At 45.0% G+C, this 19,023-nt stretch overlaps 1 protein-coding gene across 2 annotated transcripts in view; it reads right to left on the reverse strand.

Moving 5' to 3' along the window:
• LOC115466843 (AT-rich interactive domain-containing protein 1B-like) overlaps positions 1-19,023 on the reverse strand; it is a 1,026,314-nt gene that overhangs the window by 65,938 nt on the left and 941,353 nt on the right. For both annotated transcript variants that reach the window (XM_030198387.1, XM_030198389.1), the window contains one exon: positions 2,874-3,080. In XM_030198387.1, the coding sequence (XP_030054247.1) occupies positions 2,874-3,080 (207 nt within the window). The remainder of the gene's footprint in view (positions 1-2,873; positions 3,081-19,023) is intronic.

The raw sequence follows: 19,023 nt of genomic DNA on the forward strand, positions 1-19,023 counted from the left end.
TTGTCTCAGATCTTGTAACCCATTGGATTCCACATAGTTTACTTTTCTTTTCTTCAGCAGAGCTTCCATTATTTTTCCAGCCACCAAAGCAAGGCTTACTGGCCTCTAATTTCCAACTTCTTCTCTATTACCACTTTTCTGAAGAGTGACTACGTTGACTCTTCTCCAATCCCCCTGGAAGCTCTCCTGTCTCCAAGGATTATATTTAATAACAAACTTCTCTGAGCTCCCTCTTCCAGTCCCATGTCTTTGACCACTTTTAGTTTTTCAAGTTGTTTATAAACACTTTCTTCTGTAAACGGTGTGATCCATTCCTAATATATACCTTTGTCAGTCAACTGAGGTCCTTCTCTAGACTTTTCTTCTGTAAACACCTCGTTAAATATTAGCCTTTCAAAAATTCAGGTGCAATCAAATTTTTGAAAAGCTCATATTTAAAGGCATAAAACAGCGCTGATATATGCTTGCATTTCTGGTTTTGTCTGGGCATGCACACAAAAGTCACCCTTACAGCAAACCTTTTGTGTGCATGTGCCAGGCATGTTCCTCCCCTTGTTTTTGGTTTAATAAAGTGAATTATCTACACATAAAATTTGAAAGTTATTTGCTTTAAGCATTGGTTAGGTAGTTTTCTGCGCTGCTGTGCTATGGGGTTTGTGTTGTGGGCTTTAGAGCCCAGGCTTTGAGCATCGTCCCCTAATCTGTTATAGAATACTAGTATAAGTCAGCAATTAGGTGCCTAAATTTAGGGTGTCGACACTTATGCTCGCTCTATGGCAGGTTTAAATGGGTACACTTAAATGTAGCCATTAGACACCTGATAGTATTCAATAAAGCATGTGCTTAAATAGTCAGAATACTCATATGAACACCCTGTGAGGCCCTGGCCAAGAGTTATGGGTGGGCCTGGAATAACTCAGCCACACAAAGTATATAAAAGTGAAAGTAAATGTTTTTATTCACCTGAGCTCTGCAGAGAAGGGCGACAAAGATGATACAAGGGATGGGACGGCTTCCCTATCAGGATAGGCTGAAGAGGCTGGGGCTCTTCAGCTAGAAAAGGCGGTTGAGGGGAGATATGATAGAGGTCTATAAGATAATGAGTGGAATGGCACGGGTCGATGTGGAGCGCCTGTTTACGCTTTCTAAACATACTAGGACAAGGGTGCATGCGATGAAGCTGCAGTGTGGTAAATTTAAAACAAATCGGAGGAAATTTTTCTTCACTCAACGCGTAGTTAAACTCTGGAATTCACTGCTGGAAAAGGTGGTTAAGACGGTTAACTTAGCAGACTTCAAAAAAGGGCTGGACGGTTTCCTGGAGGAAAAAAACATAGAATGTTATTGAATGGACGAGGGAATACAGTATTTCTAGGATGGGCAGGACAAATTGCTTGTTCTTTTGGCCACTGTCGGTGACAGGGTGCTGGGCTCGAGGGACCCTTAGTCTGTCCCAGCATGGCGATGCTTATGTACCTGCTCCTCACAGGACAGGAACATCAGATGCAACAGTTTCTCTTATTTAGTAACAGTCCTTCATAGGCCTCTGGCTAGCAGGCCAAGCAGTCTGTGGCTGGTGGGGCTGCCCCTCCCCAAACATAGCTTGTAAGTTCTTAGGTCTTCTGAAATTTTGCTCTAACTCCAGCCAGACCTCAAGAAGGCTTGCAAGTCTTAACAATAAACAAGTTGGTTTACCTCAGCCAGGTTATAGCAGTTAATGTATTCAGTGAAGGTACAGACTTGGGCTTCAGTTCTTCCTTCCATGGGATTCCCTAACCTTAGCCTGGCCCTGCCTTTTAAACTCCCAGGTATTGACTCCGCCCCTCCCAGCTCACTTCCTTCCAGAGTGGGATCAGTGCTCTTAAGGTGACCCAAGCTAGTTAGAGAGGGACTTTTCTTAAGGGTGAGAGGCAGTGTTCTATAAACTCCCTCACCCCCCCCCTTTTGCAGTTATGCACTAGAAAATTTAGGCACTATTCTATAACTCGGTGCCTAAGTACGCTCCTGTGCCTAACTGCCGTTTTACTCCATTTTGGCGCTCCACTTCCATTAATTACTGTATAGAATTACTCCCATATTGTGTTCCTTAATCAGACCAGTAAAACCCAATCGTTACTGAAGAGCCCAACTGTAAGGAAAGATCTACATTGTGACTTGCAGCCAATCACTGTGACCTATAACCCAATCAGAATCTGAGCTTAGCACACACATTATACAGTCGATACCCATAATCTCTGAGAAAGTTTTCTGAATGTTACACAAAACGGATTGTTAATATTAACCAAACCCTATCACATGACCCACTGAGGCTTTCAGCTTGTTATAAATCATATATTTCCACTGTCTCTGTTGTCTTCAGCTCCTTGACCACTTTTGCCTCCTGTTACCTCTGGAATTTATTGTCACTGTGCAGTACGTCAGCCCTCACCCTCCCTCCATGTCCACGGTGGCCTGAAAATTCTTCTTTTTTCCAGGAGCCACTCTACCAGTTTCAATAAAACCAACTACCCCTACATGATATATCATCAGACCATTCTGCATACCCTCTGAAGGTTTCCACATCCTCCAATTTATACTCTAAAACCAGGGGTTTTCAACCTAGTCCTCGGGGCACACCCAGTCAGTCGTTCAATGGGGATATCCTGAAAACCCCGACTGGCTGGGTATGCCCCAAGGACTAGGTTGAAAACCTCTACTCTAAACTGTTTGAGAAGGGGAATCTATTATCCATTACGATTCAAACATGTTTTTGCTTTAAGCCTTCACTTTCTTTCTGTATATACCATCAGCACCATACAGTTTAAAAAAAGAATCAATACAGAAAAACAACTAACAACACGATATATGCTTCAGCAACTTCTGCTATTGCTTACCTGCGCCAAACCCCCAATCTCTTTGACACACATATAGAGTCTAACAAGGTCCAGTGGTTTTTTGCCAACTGCAGGTAGATTGGAGATGGGCGTCCCTCTCTCTTCCATGAAATTTAGGTACCGGTCCACCCATAGTTTGCGTTCTGGCTCATTGCCCAGATCATACAGTTTTGTGATCTTTTCTCCAGTAGTGCTAGAATATGATTTCTGAAATGCAAATGGGGGGTGGGGGTTGGTAAGGAAGAAGAGAAAAGGAAATGAATGCAAAAGATTTATTTTATAGAGCACAAATACAAATTATGAACAAAGTACAGTTATTCCATTGCTTAGAAAAAAGAGAAAAATGAAAGCTACTAGTTCTGGCAATGAGTTCAGTTAACATGTCTTTAAATTAAGGGCTCCAACTCCCCACATTTACTAAAAATTTGTTGTATTCCCAGCAGGCAGCTTTTGTGTAGTGTTTCCTGTATTTAAATGCATAGATAAATTAAGAACATCTTTATAACAATACAATATGCCTGAACAGCGAACCATGAAGATCTCATAGCCCATGCAACAAGATAATGCCATCAAAATGATCCATATTCATTTTCATGTAATAGAAACATAGATATAACAAAAAACATTTAGATTTACAAAGCTTACAGTTTACTCATCCTATTAGAGTGACAGAAACACTTTTAACCTTGATGCTTAGTTAACCATGGCACACTTTCACGACATTCTGAGGCCTAAGTCACCCCTGTCACCTCTCACTACATCTCTGCTCCTTCTGGTACAATGGCTGGGGCTAGCCAAACACCCCTGTTCCCTTGCTGTGTGGTACAATGGCCAGAGATCCAGAGACCAAAGTTACTGGATTTCCATCACTACTTTTGAAACCTGGTGTTCACATGACCTTTTATTGTTAAATATGACTTTGTAAACCAGTTAGTATGGTGGTTGTTGGCTAGTCCATCTCTGACACACTGATTGTAATGGAATCTAATTACTGAGAGAATCAAGAGCAATAAAATGGACAAAAAGCAAGTTGGACTGCCTTTGAAATATTCCTTTCCTCTGTCCTGGCATGATAGTGGGTCAGTCTTTGTCTTATCCAAATGAGGCAACCGTACAAAACTTGAGAACAATGACTGGCCCACTGTGGTGGTGGATAGCTGATGGATTAAATTGCACATAAACAGCCCATACGGCTAACCAAAGGCAGGTTAACTGTTCAGAATCTTTAATGAGCGCACATCTCAAATTCTTCTAAACTTTGCAGTGTCTGCTCATCAGAGTGGCAGTTTTCTTTGGTTAAGAAGACCAAGAAATGTCAAACAATAAACATGACAGAAATTTCTTTGTAAATATTTCTTTTATACCTTTTGAAAACTTGTTTTTCTTCTCAGTTCTCACCAATTAATTCAATCAAAGATCAGCATTTTTCTTAACTGGACACATAAAAAAGGTGGTGGTGGGGAGGGTGGGTGGGACCTGAGAACTAACCGTCTGATCAGCAAGAAAAACATTTATAAATACACACACACACACCATATATTTTTAGCCAAGCTAGCTGTTTAAGTTTGACCACTGAAAATGCCTGTATAACTCTATAGGGATAAAATATCTCTACCATTTCTACAGTCCACTTAAATAGATAAATAATCTGGAGGGCAGCTGAATATCAATGTTCTCCATCTAAACTTAGGGTGCTTCAGATTGCACCTAATCCTGCCTATGTATAAATGATTATAACTTTCAGCCATATCCACTTATTGACTAAAAGTTGTGCATTGTCTGTGTTGGCAAATTTAAACAAAACTACTAATACAGTCAATGCCTGATGCTGGCTGCATAGATGGTTTTGAAAACTGACTGACTTTTTGGGTATAATTGCATTATGCATCCAATAAAGCACTGGGATAACTGGTACAGACCAGCAGTTATCCTGTATATAACAACATGAAGCAAAGGCTGAGCATCCAGCATGTTACAAGCATGATATCATGATTACAACCCTCAATTTCAAGAAGTAGGATTTTTTTTGCCTTTTTACAGTAGCCTTACTAGCCTTAGTGGTTGGGCTTATTACTACAAAACTTGGGAATTACAAAAGGAAACTGAAGTGTTGGCTTAGGCTTTTTTTCTAAGAAGTATGTTATGATCGTGGTCAGAACCCCTTTCAAACTTACCTTTTTCCTGGTGGTCAGCTTCTTAGCTGGCTTGCGTTCCTTCTGTCTGTCCTTTCTGAGCTAGCTCTCTCTCTCTCTCTGTGCTGGCTGCTGCCAGCATGGGGTTAATTGTTTCACTATACTGCAGCTGTGTGTGTGGACTGAGTTGGCTCTACCTCTCTCTGGGTGTACTGGCTTCAAGAGCTTCACGGTGCTGCATTGGTGTGGGTTGGGCCTCTCGGGGTTTCAGTGTGCTGTCTGCCTGGGTCTAGGGAGTGTGACATCATCTGGGAGGGCCTTGATAAGGAACTGGTGTTCTTCCCTTCAGGGCCTTTGCAACAGTTGCGTTTGCTTTTGGTCCAGGTTAGTTTAGTGCAGTGTGCACTTGTGACTTGTGTGTTTAGCTTTCCTGCTTTTCCCTGGTGGTTCCCCTGCTTTTCCCTCTTGGTGCTATGGAAGCACTGCTGTATGTAAGGGCTTTAGAAGCTCTGTTGTGTGTGTAGGGCTTTGGAAGCTCTGCTGTGTTTAGTGCTTTGGAAGCACTGCTGTGTTGGGTGCTTTGGAAGCACTGCTGTCTTATGTGTTTAGCTTCCCTGTTTCTTCCCTTGTGGCTCCCCTGTCTTCCCTTTTAGTGTAGGAGCTCTTCAGTTGTTTGGTGCTTAGGAGCACCATTGTTAGTTTAGGGTTGTAGAGCTTTGCTGTAGCTTGGTGCTCAGAGCACCTGTGTTAGGTTAGTGCTTAGGAGCACTGCTGGTAGTTTGGGGCTTAAGAGCACCTTAGTTAGTTTAGGGTTGTAGAGCTGTTGTGCTTGGTGCTTAGAAGCACCTGGGTTAGTTTATGTATTTAGCTTCCCTGCTTTTCCCCTGTGGCCCCACTGTGTTCCCCTGGTTAGTTTAGTGCTGTGGAGCACTGCTGTAGCCTGGTGCTTAGAAGCACCTGTGTTAGCTTATGTGTGTAGCTTTCCTGCTTTTCCCTTGTGGCCCTCCTGCTTTCCCTTTTGTAGCACTTCTGTTGGTTTGGTGCTTAAGAAGCACCTTTGGTAGTTTAGTGCTGTGGGATGCTGTGGGACACTGCGGTAGTTCAGCGCATAGGTGCACTTTGGTTAGGAACACTTTTGTTAGTTTACTGTTAGGAACTCTTCTGTTGGTTAGGGCTTGGGAGCACTTATGTCAGTTTAGGATTTAGGAGCACTTCGGTTGCAAGCCTGTTCTAGTATCCTGGTCCCTGTGTCATCCTGTATCCTGTAAGTCCTGCCGGCGACGCGAACCCAAGGGCTCAACCCTTGGGGGGCAGTGGCTAAGTGCAGGTGAAGCTGTACGGACCAGTCCAGTGTGCTCCAGTCCGGGGTGTTCCAGTCCGGTGTGTTCCCGTCCAGTGTTCCAGTCCTGTGTCCTCCAGTCCAGGGGATTCCAGTTCAGGTGTTCCGGCTCGCTGGGCGGCGCCTGCAGTTCCTGCCGGTGCCGGTGTGCTTGCCCAGTGTTGGTTGGTGGGTTTTGCCTGCTGCTGTCGCTCCTCGGCAGCAGCCCAAGGGCTCACGTTTGCTCCAGAGCCCGGCCCCGCGGGCTCTGAACCTGAGAACCTGACAAAGTAAAGCTGAAGATAGCAAGACCTGAAATGTTTACCGACTGACATAATGGAGACTATCACTATGGTAGATTCTGGGCATGCTTAGGACAGATGTAGAGAACAGTGGTAGCAAAGGGGTGAGGATACCAAGTAAAAGACATAGGTGGAGGAGTTGGTGTTATGTTGTAGATAGGAATGCAGGCAAGCTTCTTACTAAAGAAGACAAATTTCAGCTGGGCAGACTGGATGGACAATTTTGGTCCATAATGTTATTTATTAAGCTATGTATTATATATTAAAGCATTTTTTTATTGAGTGTTAGAAAAGTACAAAGACAAAGAGAAACATGTCCAAACAGTAAACAGGTACAGCAACGGTATGCACTCAATGAATTACAATACCCAAACCCTCCCTAAGAAACTATGTCCTGTATATCTATATCTAGAGAGAGTACCACTGTTCCTCTTTGGAAGACTAAATACATACATTACAAGACATCTGTTTCTCCCACATCAATCCTGACACTGGATATATGGCATACAAATAATATTGGATTTGGATTAAGGTCATGCTATTGCTTTAAAACAAGATTTAGCTACATGTTTAAACGGAGAGGTGAGGGGGTTGGGGCGGGTGGAATTTGAGGGGAGGGGGAGTGGCTTGTGGCCATAGGTTGGGTGGGGAGTGGACAGGCGGAGATGCAACACTTCGGGGGCTGGGCAGCTTCAATTTAAAAATAAAAAAAAATCTTATGAGGGTCCAGCACTGGACCAATATTCAGCCGGAGCCTGCATAAGCCTAAGCGGGTGAATTTGGGGCAGCTTTTGAGCTGTCCTAAATTCACCCACTTAAGCTTATGCAGGTGTCAGCTGAATATCGCCAGCACCCGATTAACCCCGGCTCCTCCCCAACATGCCCCCGGCCTGCCTCTGACCAGACCATTTTTTTGGGTGGGACCGGTCAGAGGTGATATTCAGCGGCACTGCCTGGTTTAGAAGCGCTGAATATCGGCAGTTGGGCAGGGACAGATGCTCTTCAGCCCACTTAAATCGTTTTGAATATCAGCCTCTATGTTCTTAAGTTGAAGCTTTCTCAGGTTTCCTGCTCATTCATCCTGAAATACCTGATGTATGAAATATGTGGTTTAGTAGCAGAGTGTGACAGACTGAACAGGTATAGGGCAAAGAGGCTTTACAAGCACAGTCAGATCAAAGTTTGAAGTCAACACAACTCTTAATTGGGTGGTTCAATAAAGGAAAAACATATAGAAGCTCAGAATTGTACATAAAGTAGCTTAGAGTTCAGTAGCAAACAAAATGGGGTCTAGATCCTATCAGATCACGGAAGAGTGACTGAGTTTTCCTACCTCAAGGTCCTCATCTGGTCCATCAAATGTATAACTTGTGAGTGTATTCTGGAGGTCTGCTTCTACCTGCTCTGGGTCTCCCTCTTTTTAAATAGCCCTGGGCTTTTATTTCCCCTTGCTAAACCACTGGTCTCTTAAGTTGTCTATGGGAGGGATGTGCTTAAAGGGGACCAGTATCTTCATATACACTCCACCACTCAGGCTATCCACTGACGTGTACAACATCTGTATTTATTTATTTTTTTATTTATTGAAATACATTTATAGCCTGTCAATCTAATGCTCTTAACAGCTAAAAAAAAACCATACACAATAAAATAAGTAAATATACACATCACAACAACCATTTTAAATACAGAAAGACTTGTATCACAATGTGTAAGCTTTTTCAAAAACGAATGCTTTTAACTTTGATCTAAACCACATCTTGCACCTGTCTAATAGTAACATACCGGTCAATAAGTAATGCCACACTGGGAAAAGACCAAGGGTCCATCAAGCCCAGCATCCTGTCCACGACAGCGACCAATCTAGGCCAAGCGCACCTGGCAAGCTTACCAAACGTACAAACATTCTATACATGTTATTCCCGGAATTGTGGATTTTTCCCAAGTCCATTTAGTAGCGGTTTATGGACTTGTCTGCCAAGCTAACCGCCTTCACCACATTCTCAGGCAACAAATTCCAGAGTTTAATTACGCGTTGGGTGAAGAAAAAGTTTCTCCGATTTGTTTTAAATACTACACTGTAGTTTCATCGCATGCCCCCTAGTCCTAGTATTTTTGGAAAGCGTGAACAGACGCTTCACATCCACCTGTTCCACTCCACTCATTATTTTATATACCTCTATCATGTCTCCCCTCAGCCGTCTCTTCTCCAAGCTGAAAAGCCCTAGCCTCCTTAGTCTTTCTTCATAGGGAAGTCGTCCCATCCCTGCTATCATTTTAGTCACCCTTCGCTGCACCTTTTCCAATTCCACTATATCTTTCTTGAGATGCGGCGACCAGAATTGAACACAATACTCAAGGTGCGGTCGCACCATGGAGCGATTTAACGGCATTATAACATCCTCACACCTGTTTTCCATACCTTTCCTAATAATACCCAACATTCTATTCGCTTTCAGTTGGCAATGGTCTGCGTTTTTTAAAGCACAGATTATGCTGGCTAAAGTAGATCTGGTTAGTTAATGTTGACCCATATCTGGCCACTAGCACTGAATATCCAAACATGTATGGTTATCAGCACTTATGCAGGCCCAGCTGAATATCAGCAGTGACCCATATAGGGTGACCTGTCTAATCCTCAAACCTCTCCTCCTCTGTTCTGATCCTCTGCCACAGCCCCCCTCCCAATCCCCTCAACACAGGAATCCCGATCTGATCCTTCAACTCAGGCACCCATCTTTTCTGACCCCTCAGCTCAGGAACTACTCCTAATCTGACCCCCCCCCCCCACCTCAGGAACTCTCCCTGATCCAACCCCTCTCCCTACCAAAGAACCCCCCTCACCCACTGAGAATTCCCAGAACTTAAGTGGGGGCCATTGGTAGTGGTTATGTGAAGGGGCATGAGTAGTCCCTTTCCGCTCCATCTGGATTTGGTGCAAAATGGCACCAGCTGACTCCTGGTGGTAGTTTCTTAGTACTACCACTAGGGGTCAGCCTTCCATATAGGGGTCAATTGCTAGGGGTAAACAGGCACTATTTTGCACCTGTAGCCAGAGAAGGCAGGAATGGAAGAGGATCACTCCTGACCCCTCGTACTAGAACTCCATGCATAACTCTGGTAAGTCCTGGGGGTTCTTGGGTGGGTGGGAGGAACATCAGGAGGGAATTGGAAAGGGAGGGTCTTAAGATGAAGGGAGGATAGGATTGGGAGGGCCTGCGGTGGAGGGGGGTTTGGGGGATTGGAGGGGGGATCAAGGAGACTGGAGGAAGGAGGATTGGATCAGTGCTGACACCCGCATAGCTGTGACCAAAGATGGAACTGCTTGGAGGCATGTTTTCAACGCACTTAGCCTTCCAAAGTTCCATAGGTTTCTATGGAACTTTGGAAGGCTAAGTGCTTTGAAAATATGCCTCTTAGTGGTCTTATCTAGTCACTTAGTTATGCAGGCACAGCAAAGAAATATAGATTGTGCCTGCGTAGGTGCTGGCTCCCCCCATCTCCACCCCAGATCAACCCAGTACTGCCCCTTTTTACAATGGGAAGTTAGAACAGATATTCAATGGCACTGCCCGGTTAAATGTTACTGAATACTGGCTGCCGGCCTCATGAGCATGATTTATTAATGCAGGAGCAGTCAGGGCCTTCAAGGGATTCACTGAATCCCCAGCCCCGATGTGATACTGTCATTATTTGTATAAAATTTGCAGGATGTTTTTGTTTCCCTTCCTGCCATGGGTCCAACGTATCACCTGCTCTCTACACCCCCTCCCACCCCTCCAATAGAAAAGCACTTTCTCCTCCTCTCCCCTACCAAGGTGCAGCGCCTCTCTCCGGTCCTTGCTCCACTCTCCCCTGGTGAGTCCAGCATCTCTCCTTCAATCTCTCTTCCCAGTCCTACAAACCTGATTGATTGCTGGCAGAAGCAGAGTGCACATGCTGTCTGGGCTGGCCTGGGTCCTTCATTCTGCTAAGTCCCGCCAAGGGTAAAAAGGAAGTAGTGTCGGAGGGTGGGATTGGGCAGCGTGAAGGACCCGGGCTGGTCCAGGCAGTGTGTTTGTGCTGCAACCGCTAGTAATCAGGTTTGAAGGACTACAGGGTGGGGGGCAGGGGCCAGAGAGAGGCGTTGCACCTGCAGGCAGGCAAGCAGGCAGGGAGAAGGGCAGAAAGGAGAAGTGCTGGACCTGGTATGGGGGACGGAGAGAGAAAGAGCTGCTGGATTTGGGGGGGGGGGGGGGGGCGAGAGGGAGAGGGGCTGAACCCGCAGGAGTTTAGAAGGAAGATGCAAAAGTCCTGGATCCACAGAGGGTTGGGAGGAAGAGGGAAAGGTACTGGACCCACAGGGGGGTGGAGGAAGAGGGAAAGGTACTGGACCCACAGGGGGGTGAGGGAAAGGTGCTTGACCCCTTGGGGGGTGGTGGTGTGTAAAAATGTGCAATCCTGTCCCTTGCCCCTGGGGAGGGGAAAACACTTCAGCCCTAGAGGCTGGAATAAGAGAGACAATCAGACTTAGGTATAGGCGCAACCAGTAAAAATCTTTATTAGTATCTCACAAAGCTAATACAAAATAATTCTCTCTGGAGCAGGCTGTCACACAGAAAAGCCAGGTGCAAAGACTGAATAACAAAACTGCTCAGCAAAAACTTTCTTAGCCATCACATATATACTGTTGTAAGTTTCGATTCTCCTAAATCATGTGATTTCTCCTAAACTAACTTGTGATCATATATGGATTTTCCTGTTTCCTTCCATCACACAATATAGTAATAAACAAAAATGGCAATTTCCTGTATTCTACCATCATCTCCCTACTTGTGTTCACAAGCACACTTTGTGGCAATTGGCTAATTCCTTATCAGTAAAGCGTGCTCACAGCGTGCAAATAACCATGTAGCAAGCAAGTAAATATTCTAAAACACCTGGTGTCCTTCTTCTCTGAACACATATTTCCGTTGGAACAGCTTGGACTCGCAGGGTCCTCAGTCTCTCATCACCACCAAGGTTATATCCATATGTTTCTGCCATATATGGAACGCACAGCCTCAGTTCCTTCCAAGTGTCACCTTGACAAGTAACATGTACTTTCCATTTCCTAAGAAAGCACTGTAACTTACATGCAACTGCAGGAAGAAACTAAAAATATGCTGACGACAGCAAGGCTAGGAAAGCTGAGGGCTAGCAGGGCCACAGTACAGGCCTAGTACCATATTACAGGTCTAGTATAGGAAGGAATATACAGTGGGAGGGAGGAAAAGGTGCTTGACCACCTGGGGGATGAGAGGGAGGAAAAGTTGCTTGACTCCCTGGGGTATGTGAGGGAGGGAAAGGTGCTTCACCTTCTGGGGGGTGGGATATAGTGAGAAGGAGAGGTGCTGAATATACAGGGTAGGTGGGGGGAGGGAGAGATGCTGGGCCAATGAGGATTGAGGGAGGGGTGGAGGTGCTGGACTCTGAGGTAGAGGAATAGGGAGGGCAGGTGCTGGAACTGTGGGGGTGGGGACAGAGAAGCTGGATTACAGGTGAGGGAACCAGGGAGATGCCACAACATGTGGGGAAGGACATAATAACAGAGAGAAATGCTGGACTGCAGGGATAGAGGGAAGAGTGAAAGAGAGATGCTGGACCACATAGGAGATGGAAGAAAGATAGGGCAGAGGGAGATCTTATTGGGAGGGGAGGGCAGAGAGAGGAGAGAAGCTGTACACAGTGTGGAATAAAGACACAATCTATGCACCCAATCAATATGACAAAAAGTTTTATGCTAGTGTGATTAATCAACTACTCAACTGCACAGGAGCCCATTTGGTGGTGGGGGGTGATTTTAATACGGTTTGGGATCCACAGCTAGATAGTTCACAGGGGATGCGTAGAGATATGGGGGCATCTGACAGGGGATTGCGCCACATGGGGAGCTTGCTAGACCTGGTTGATGTATGGCGAGTTCTCCATCCTACGGAGAGAGATTATACACATTTATCAAGAGCCCACTCCACACAAGCGAGGATTGATTATGTGCTGGTGTCTACAGGATTGTTTAGTAAGGTTCTTAAAGCAGAGATAGGGACCTATACAATATCGGATCATGCTTGGGTATTCATGGAATGGTCCACGAGTTCTCAGAGGGGGGGCAGAGGCTGTTGGAGGTTCCCGATGGAGTTATATAGGGACATGCGCTTTAAGGAGAAAATTGTGGGTTGCTGGCGGGATTATGCAAATTTAAATGGGGGATATGTAAGTGACCCAATTCTGTATTGGGACGCTGCGAAGGCGGTACTTAGGGGAGAAGTCATCAGTTATTCACATTTTGTAAGGGTGGCTCGTAATAGAGAAATTTTGAGACTGAGTGCGCAAATTTGCAAAGCCCGTAAGACAGATATGGGGGGGAACATTTCCGCTAGTTTGGGCAGACGGCTCATTTAGATATCTGGGCATCAGATTGACATTGGAATTGGAGCAGTTATATGAGCTTAATATTAAGGCATTGATGAGAGAAACCAAGAAACATTTAGAAAACTGGGGAAATCTTCCATTATCATTGAGAGGACGGATAAATTTAGTGCAGATGATGATATTTCCCAAGTGGCTCTATGTGCTGCGGACATTACCGCTTCGTCTGACCCGGAAAGATTTGAAGAGGCTATATGGAATTTTCAGCAATTTCTGTTGGGCAGCAAAGAAGCCAAAGATAAGGTTTTCCTATTTGCTAGGGAATTGGAATCAGGGGGGCCTGGGAATCCCCGACCTATATGTATATAACCAAGCTTGTTTGCTACGTCATCTGGGGGACTGGGTTTGTAAGACCAACATATATACCCCGACTGATATGGAAAGGGAGTATTTTGCCCCATATGATTTCCTCTCTTTGTTGCATATGACCCAGAAACAACTTCCGCGACAATTTAGAGGCTGTGTGATACTCACATCAATGAGGGAGGTATGGAAAGGGTTGGCGAGAAAGTTGGGGGGAAGTGGCAATAAGGGGGAATCCGACTTTCCAGCCAGGCACAGATAATCCAGTATTTATAAAATGGGAAAGAGAGGGTATTAGGAAACTGGAACACCTCCTGGGGAGAGATGGAGAACTAATAGGTTATGAAGAATTGCAGAGACGAGTAGGAGTTTCTTGGGGGAATAAGTTTGCGTATGTCCAAATTAAACACTATGTATCTGCTTTGGATCAACCTATGCTGAGACAGGGTTTGGGGCAAAGAGTGAGGGACTTTTTTCAAGAAACAGAAGCAACAGGCCTGTCAGTGTCGGCACTCCATAAAGCACTGACCCGTCGGGGACCTCCGGCAAAGAATTATGAAGTTATAAAAGGTAGATGGGAACAGGAGGCAGGGAGAACCCTGGTGGGCTGGGAAGGGGGAACCATGCTGAAAGGAATAGCAACCCTTACGTCAGATGAAAGGTTACGTGAGTGTGGCTATCGGACAATCATGCGGACATATATGTCAGGGCAACAGTTGTCACATATAGGTTCCCTGCAAGGGGCGAGTTGCATTAAATGTAGTCAAACCCCGCATACATTGTTCCATGCATTTTGGGCATGTCCAGGGGTAAGGGCTTTCTGGACACAGGTTGAGAGATTCTTGTCCCGGATGCTAGGATCATCAGTAACGGGAACTTGGGATCACTTTGTATTGGACACGAAAATGGCCTTCAGGACACACTCAGCGGGGGCACGCACCTTATGCCGTAAGCTTAGCTTGGTGGCGCGGAAGACTGTTCTGCAGTATTGGACGGCTCCGGAGTCGCCGGCTTACTGGCACTGGAGAAATCAGGTACACCTTTTAGCAACATGGGAAGCATGGGAGGCTAGGGGCTCCCCGAAGAGATATGCAAATTTTAAACAGATATGGGGCCCTTATCTGGAGGCATTAAGCCCTAGAGGACGTAGTTTACTACTTAATTGGCATAATGCAACACCCTGAAGGTTAAAGATAATTCTGATCACACATATTCTGTAGTCAAAAGACAGCGGGGGGGGGGGGGGGGGGGGGGAAGGAAGGGGGAAGGGATCTCTCAGGGCTATCAGAATACAAGCCAGGAGGGAGATCGGGGAGAGAGGGGTGAAGGGGTAAACAATTGGATGGTATCATTGGAAAGAAGAGGGAGGGAGGGGTGGGGGGAGGAGGGTGAAAAAGGGGGGGGAATAATGTTGGATTCTGATAATGATCACAGACGACAATTGGCTTTGTAGATTCATATGTGCAAAAAAATTTTATTCCTGTATTGGTTGGTCAATAAAAATGTTGAAATATAAGAAAGATGCTGGGCATGTAAGGATCATTGGGACATGGATACAAAGGGGCAATGCTGGATAGGGAGGGAGTAGGGACAGAGATGATGCTGGACAAAGGGAGATTATGGATAAAAGGGGAGATGCTGGGAATGGCAGGGGGCTATAGGTACAAGGACACAGCAGTGATGCTGGACACTGGAAGAGGGGACAGGGACACAAAAGTGTGATATTAGGATAGGGAAACATGAATGATGTTGAACAAGCGGTAAGAGAGGGACAGAGAGGTGATGCTGGATACAGAGGGGTGATGCTGAACACAGGGGGAGGGATATGGACACAGAATAGACATCCTGGACAGGAGATGCTATACATGGATGGAGGAAAGGGACACACAAAAAAGAGATGCTGAAAATGGGGAGAGGACAGGGAAATAGAGAGAGGAGAAGCTGAACACTGGAGGAGGATAGAGAAACAGAGAGGGGAGATGCTGAACTAGGGTAGGATAGGGCACAGAGATGGGAGATGCTGAAACATGGGGGAAAACAGGGACATGGAGGGAAGATAGATGATGGACATGGAGAAAGAAGAAACGTTAAACAGACAGGAGACACCTGCAAGAGAGTTATGAAAAGATGGAGGAAAGCAGAAACCAGAGACTGGAACCAATACAATTAAAATAACATACTGACCAGATGACAAAGGTAGAAAAAATAATTTTAATTTTCTATTTACCAATTAGAATATGTCAGTTTATGGAATATACAATTGCCAGCGCCAGTTTAGATATGGGTGGAGCTCAGGGCACAAATTTGGGAGGAGATCCCAAAGTCCACTACCAGGCTGCACCTTCATCAGGTTCCGGCAGGCTTGGGGCTCTCTGGTCAGAGGGTCAAGGACAATTGCCCTGGTTGCACCCCCCACCCTCTAATACCATTCCTGATATCAGTTATCTTTATATTTTGCATAGCACAGGGGGAAATGCATCTGTTTCTATTTCTCTGGTGTTGTGCTGCATGCAAGGTCTGGCGTCTTGTTTTAATTTGTCTACATATTTCTCCTATTTTTCTAGTTTGTGGTCAATTATTCCATATTTAGTATCTGTGTTCTGTGTGTGTGATCAAGACCAGGTATTCTTTTAGTATGAATGTTCTATTTAGCACTTGGTAGTAGTTTGACTTGTTCAGTGTTCCCAGTAGATCCATGGCCACTGTAATATTTAGGGCATTGCCTTTTATTAGGTAGGGTCTTTGTTTTTGGAAGTTAGTGCTTGTTTACACTTTCAAACAATAATAGAACCAGGGGACACAAGATGAAGCTAGAATATGGTAATTTAAAACAAATAGGAGAAAGCTTTTCTTTACTCAGCGTGTAGTTGGACTCTGGAACTCGTTGCCGGAGAATGGGTGGCAGCGGCTGGCCTTACAGAGTTTAAGGGGGGGTTTGGACAGATTCCTGAAGGAAAAGTCCATTGAACATTATTAATTAATTAATTTTGTTTGTTTGTTTTGCCAGGTTCTTGAAGCCTGGATTGGCCACTGTCAGAGACAGGATGCTGGGCTTGATGGACCCTTGGTCTTTTCCCAGTATGGCGGTGCTTATGTGCTGGCATGGTAGATTTGTTCTAGGTCCTGAGTGATTTTTTTTTTTGTAAGAGTTATTTCACAATATGCCTGGTACTAAAAGGGTTTATGTTGCTGTTAGTGAGATTACACTATAATCAGAAATGTTTTTGTATAGTGAGTTTTATGGGGAAAATGTCCTTACTCTCCTCTACACCCATTGTTGGGGGAGGGCCACGAGGTTCTGTGGATGCAGAATTTGTTTGGCTTTAATACTATATGGGAAGATGCTTTAGTGTGTTGGGGGACTGTGGTTCAATGGGAGCTGAAGAGTGCAATCGCTTCTACTACCCCCGCCCAGATCTCATCGGGGGTTTTTTGTTTTAAAAAAATTGGCAACCTAGTACAAGAGAAGCAGGAAGAGGCAGCATTTCCCTTACAGCCTTCCATCTCTCCCATTCCTGTAGCCGCAATATTTCCATAGCTTATTGAAACAAGAGAGGTTGGGTCATTGTCATAGTGGTGAGAGGAGAATGGACCTTCTAGATCCAATGCCTTTTTTTGGCCTGGTTAGGTTTAAGGGCGAGAAAGGAGAGTTCAGGGAGCAAGAGGGAAAAGAGAGAAGAGGCAGTGGGGCACAAAGGAGGTGAGTGAGGGGTGGGATTGGGCCTTGGAATAGTAAGAGAAGGAATGGGGACAAAGGGAATATATCAGGGAGGGTTTGGGGGTACAGATGGGCGAGTTTAGGGTGGCAAGAGGGGAAGAGAAATAGGATGGGGTAGGGGCTGGGCAAGATGGAGGATGTGGGGTAAAAGGAAGGGTGGTGGGCAGAGTGAGGGAAGTTCAGGGCACAAAGAGGGAAAAGGGATAAAGACAGAGAAAAGAAAAGAGTGTGGTGTGGGGTTACTACTACTACTACTACTATTTAGCATTTCTATAGCGCTACAAGGAGTACGCAGCGCTGCACAAACATAGAAGAAAGACAGTCCCTGCTCAAAGAGCTTACAATCTAATAGACAAAAAATAAAGTAAGCAAATCAAATCAATTAATGTGTACAGGAAGGAGGAGAGGAGGGTAGGTGGAGACAAGTGGTTACGAGTGGTTACGAGTCAAAAGCAATGTTAAAGAGGTGGGCTTTCAGTCTAGATTTAAAGGTGGCCAAGGATGGGGCAAGACGTAGGGGCTCAACAGCCTTCAGTAAGGCAGCTCATTGCATAATGAACAGCATGGCAAAAATCCATCTACACAAAAGGACCTTACAGAGACCTTGAGAATCTTTGGAGATGAAGTGCCTGGACTAAACATGCAAGCTGTAGAACACTAGAACTGTGCAGGAAATACAAACATAACAATATTAATGGTTTAGCGTCTGCTGTCTATGGAATTTTACTAGAAAAATCTGTCATTGAAGCAGAGAGCATCAGATTTTATCCAAGCTGCAGACAGAATCATAAGTAAAACAAATTGTTCTCTATGACTGTTACAGCAGTCTCAGCAAGACACGGCGTTTCACTTTCAGCTGTCTTTGGCGAGGGGAGAGCGGGAAGTCAGCAAATCCCTTCTCGCTCCCTAACACACAGTCACTAAAAGCAAACTGCGGACTGTCTCAAAGGGTTAGGATAGGAAGAGGGGATACGGCAACTGGAGGCGTGAGAGCATGAAGAAAGAAAGGAGGTAAGTGAACAGCAGGATAAGGGGCAGGGGAGTGAAGAGAAGTGAAAGCCATAAGAGAGACAGGAAGAGGAAGAAGTTGTTGGGTATAGTTTACAGAGGAAAAGAAAACAGGGAAGTGATCCTGGTAGGGGGAATGATGTTGGGGCCCCTCTTGTTCTTTGTTGGAGTAGGAGGTGTTAGTTTTAGCTCATCAAGCCTCTCTTTGTGTATTTGTTGGTGTGGGAGTTATGGTGTAGGGAGGTGGTTCCCAAATCTGTCCAGGGGGATCCCCAGACATTTGGTTTTCAGGATATCCACAATGAAGTGCATGCAAATCTTTCTCATGATTATTCATTGTGGATATCCCGAAAACCTGAATGGCTGGGGAGTCCCCAGGACAGGTTTGGGAACCACTTGTGAAGGGAATGCTGAGCCATCTTGTCATTTTTATGAGGGTGGGAGGTGCTATGTTGTGCGGTCAAACCCCTCTTGTTGTTTGGCACATGTACTGAATCCCCTGTTGTAAATGTCATGGCACGACACTGCTCTCCTGTATGGTTAAACCCTTTTGAATATCTGGCCAATAGCACAGAAGGCAGAAAAAATTCAGTATGGTTTATCCAGTCTGCCCAACAAGTTTAAAATGCAAAGGTTATTCAAGTTTTGCTTGATTCCATCCTCTTCTTCTTATATAGGCTTTCTCTGTGTTTATCTATGTGTTTTTGAATTTTGTAATTGTTTTTGTCTCCCCCACCACCACCACGAGGGCATTCTAAGCATCCTCCATACTCTCTGTGAAAATAGAATTTCATGATCTTATTCCTAAGTCTACCATCCTGCAACCTCAAGTCATGTCCTCTAATTCTCCCATTTTCCCATCTCTGAAAACTATTTTTTTTTTTACATTTATTAATAATTTTCAAGTATTTAAACATCTGTA

Source organism: Microcaecilia unicolor, chromosome 3 (genome assembly GCF_901765095.1).
Source record: "Microcaecilia unicolor chromosome 3, aMicUni1.1, whole genome shotgun sequence".
Lineage (NCBI taxonomy): Eukaryota > Metazoa > Chordata > Amphibia > Gymnophiona > Siphonopidae > Microcaecilia > Microcaecilia unicolor.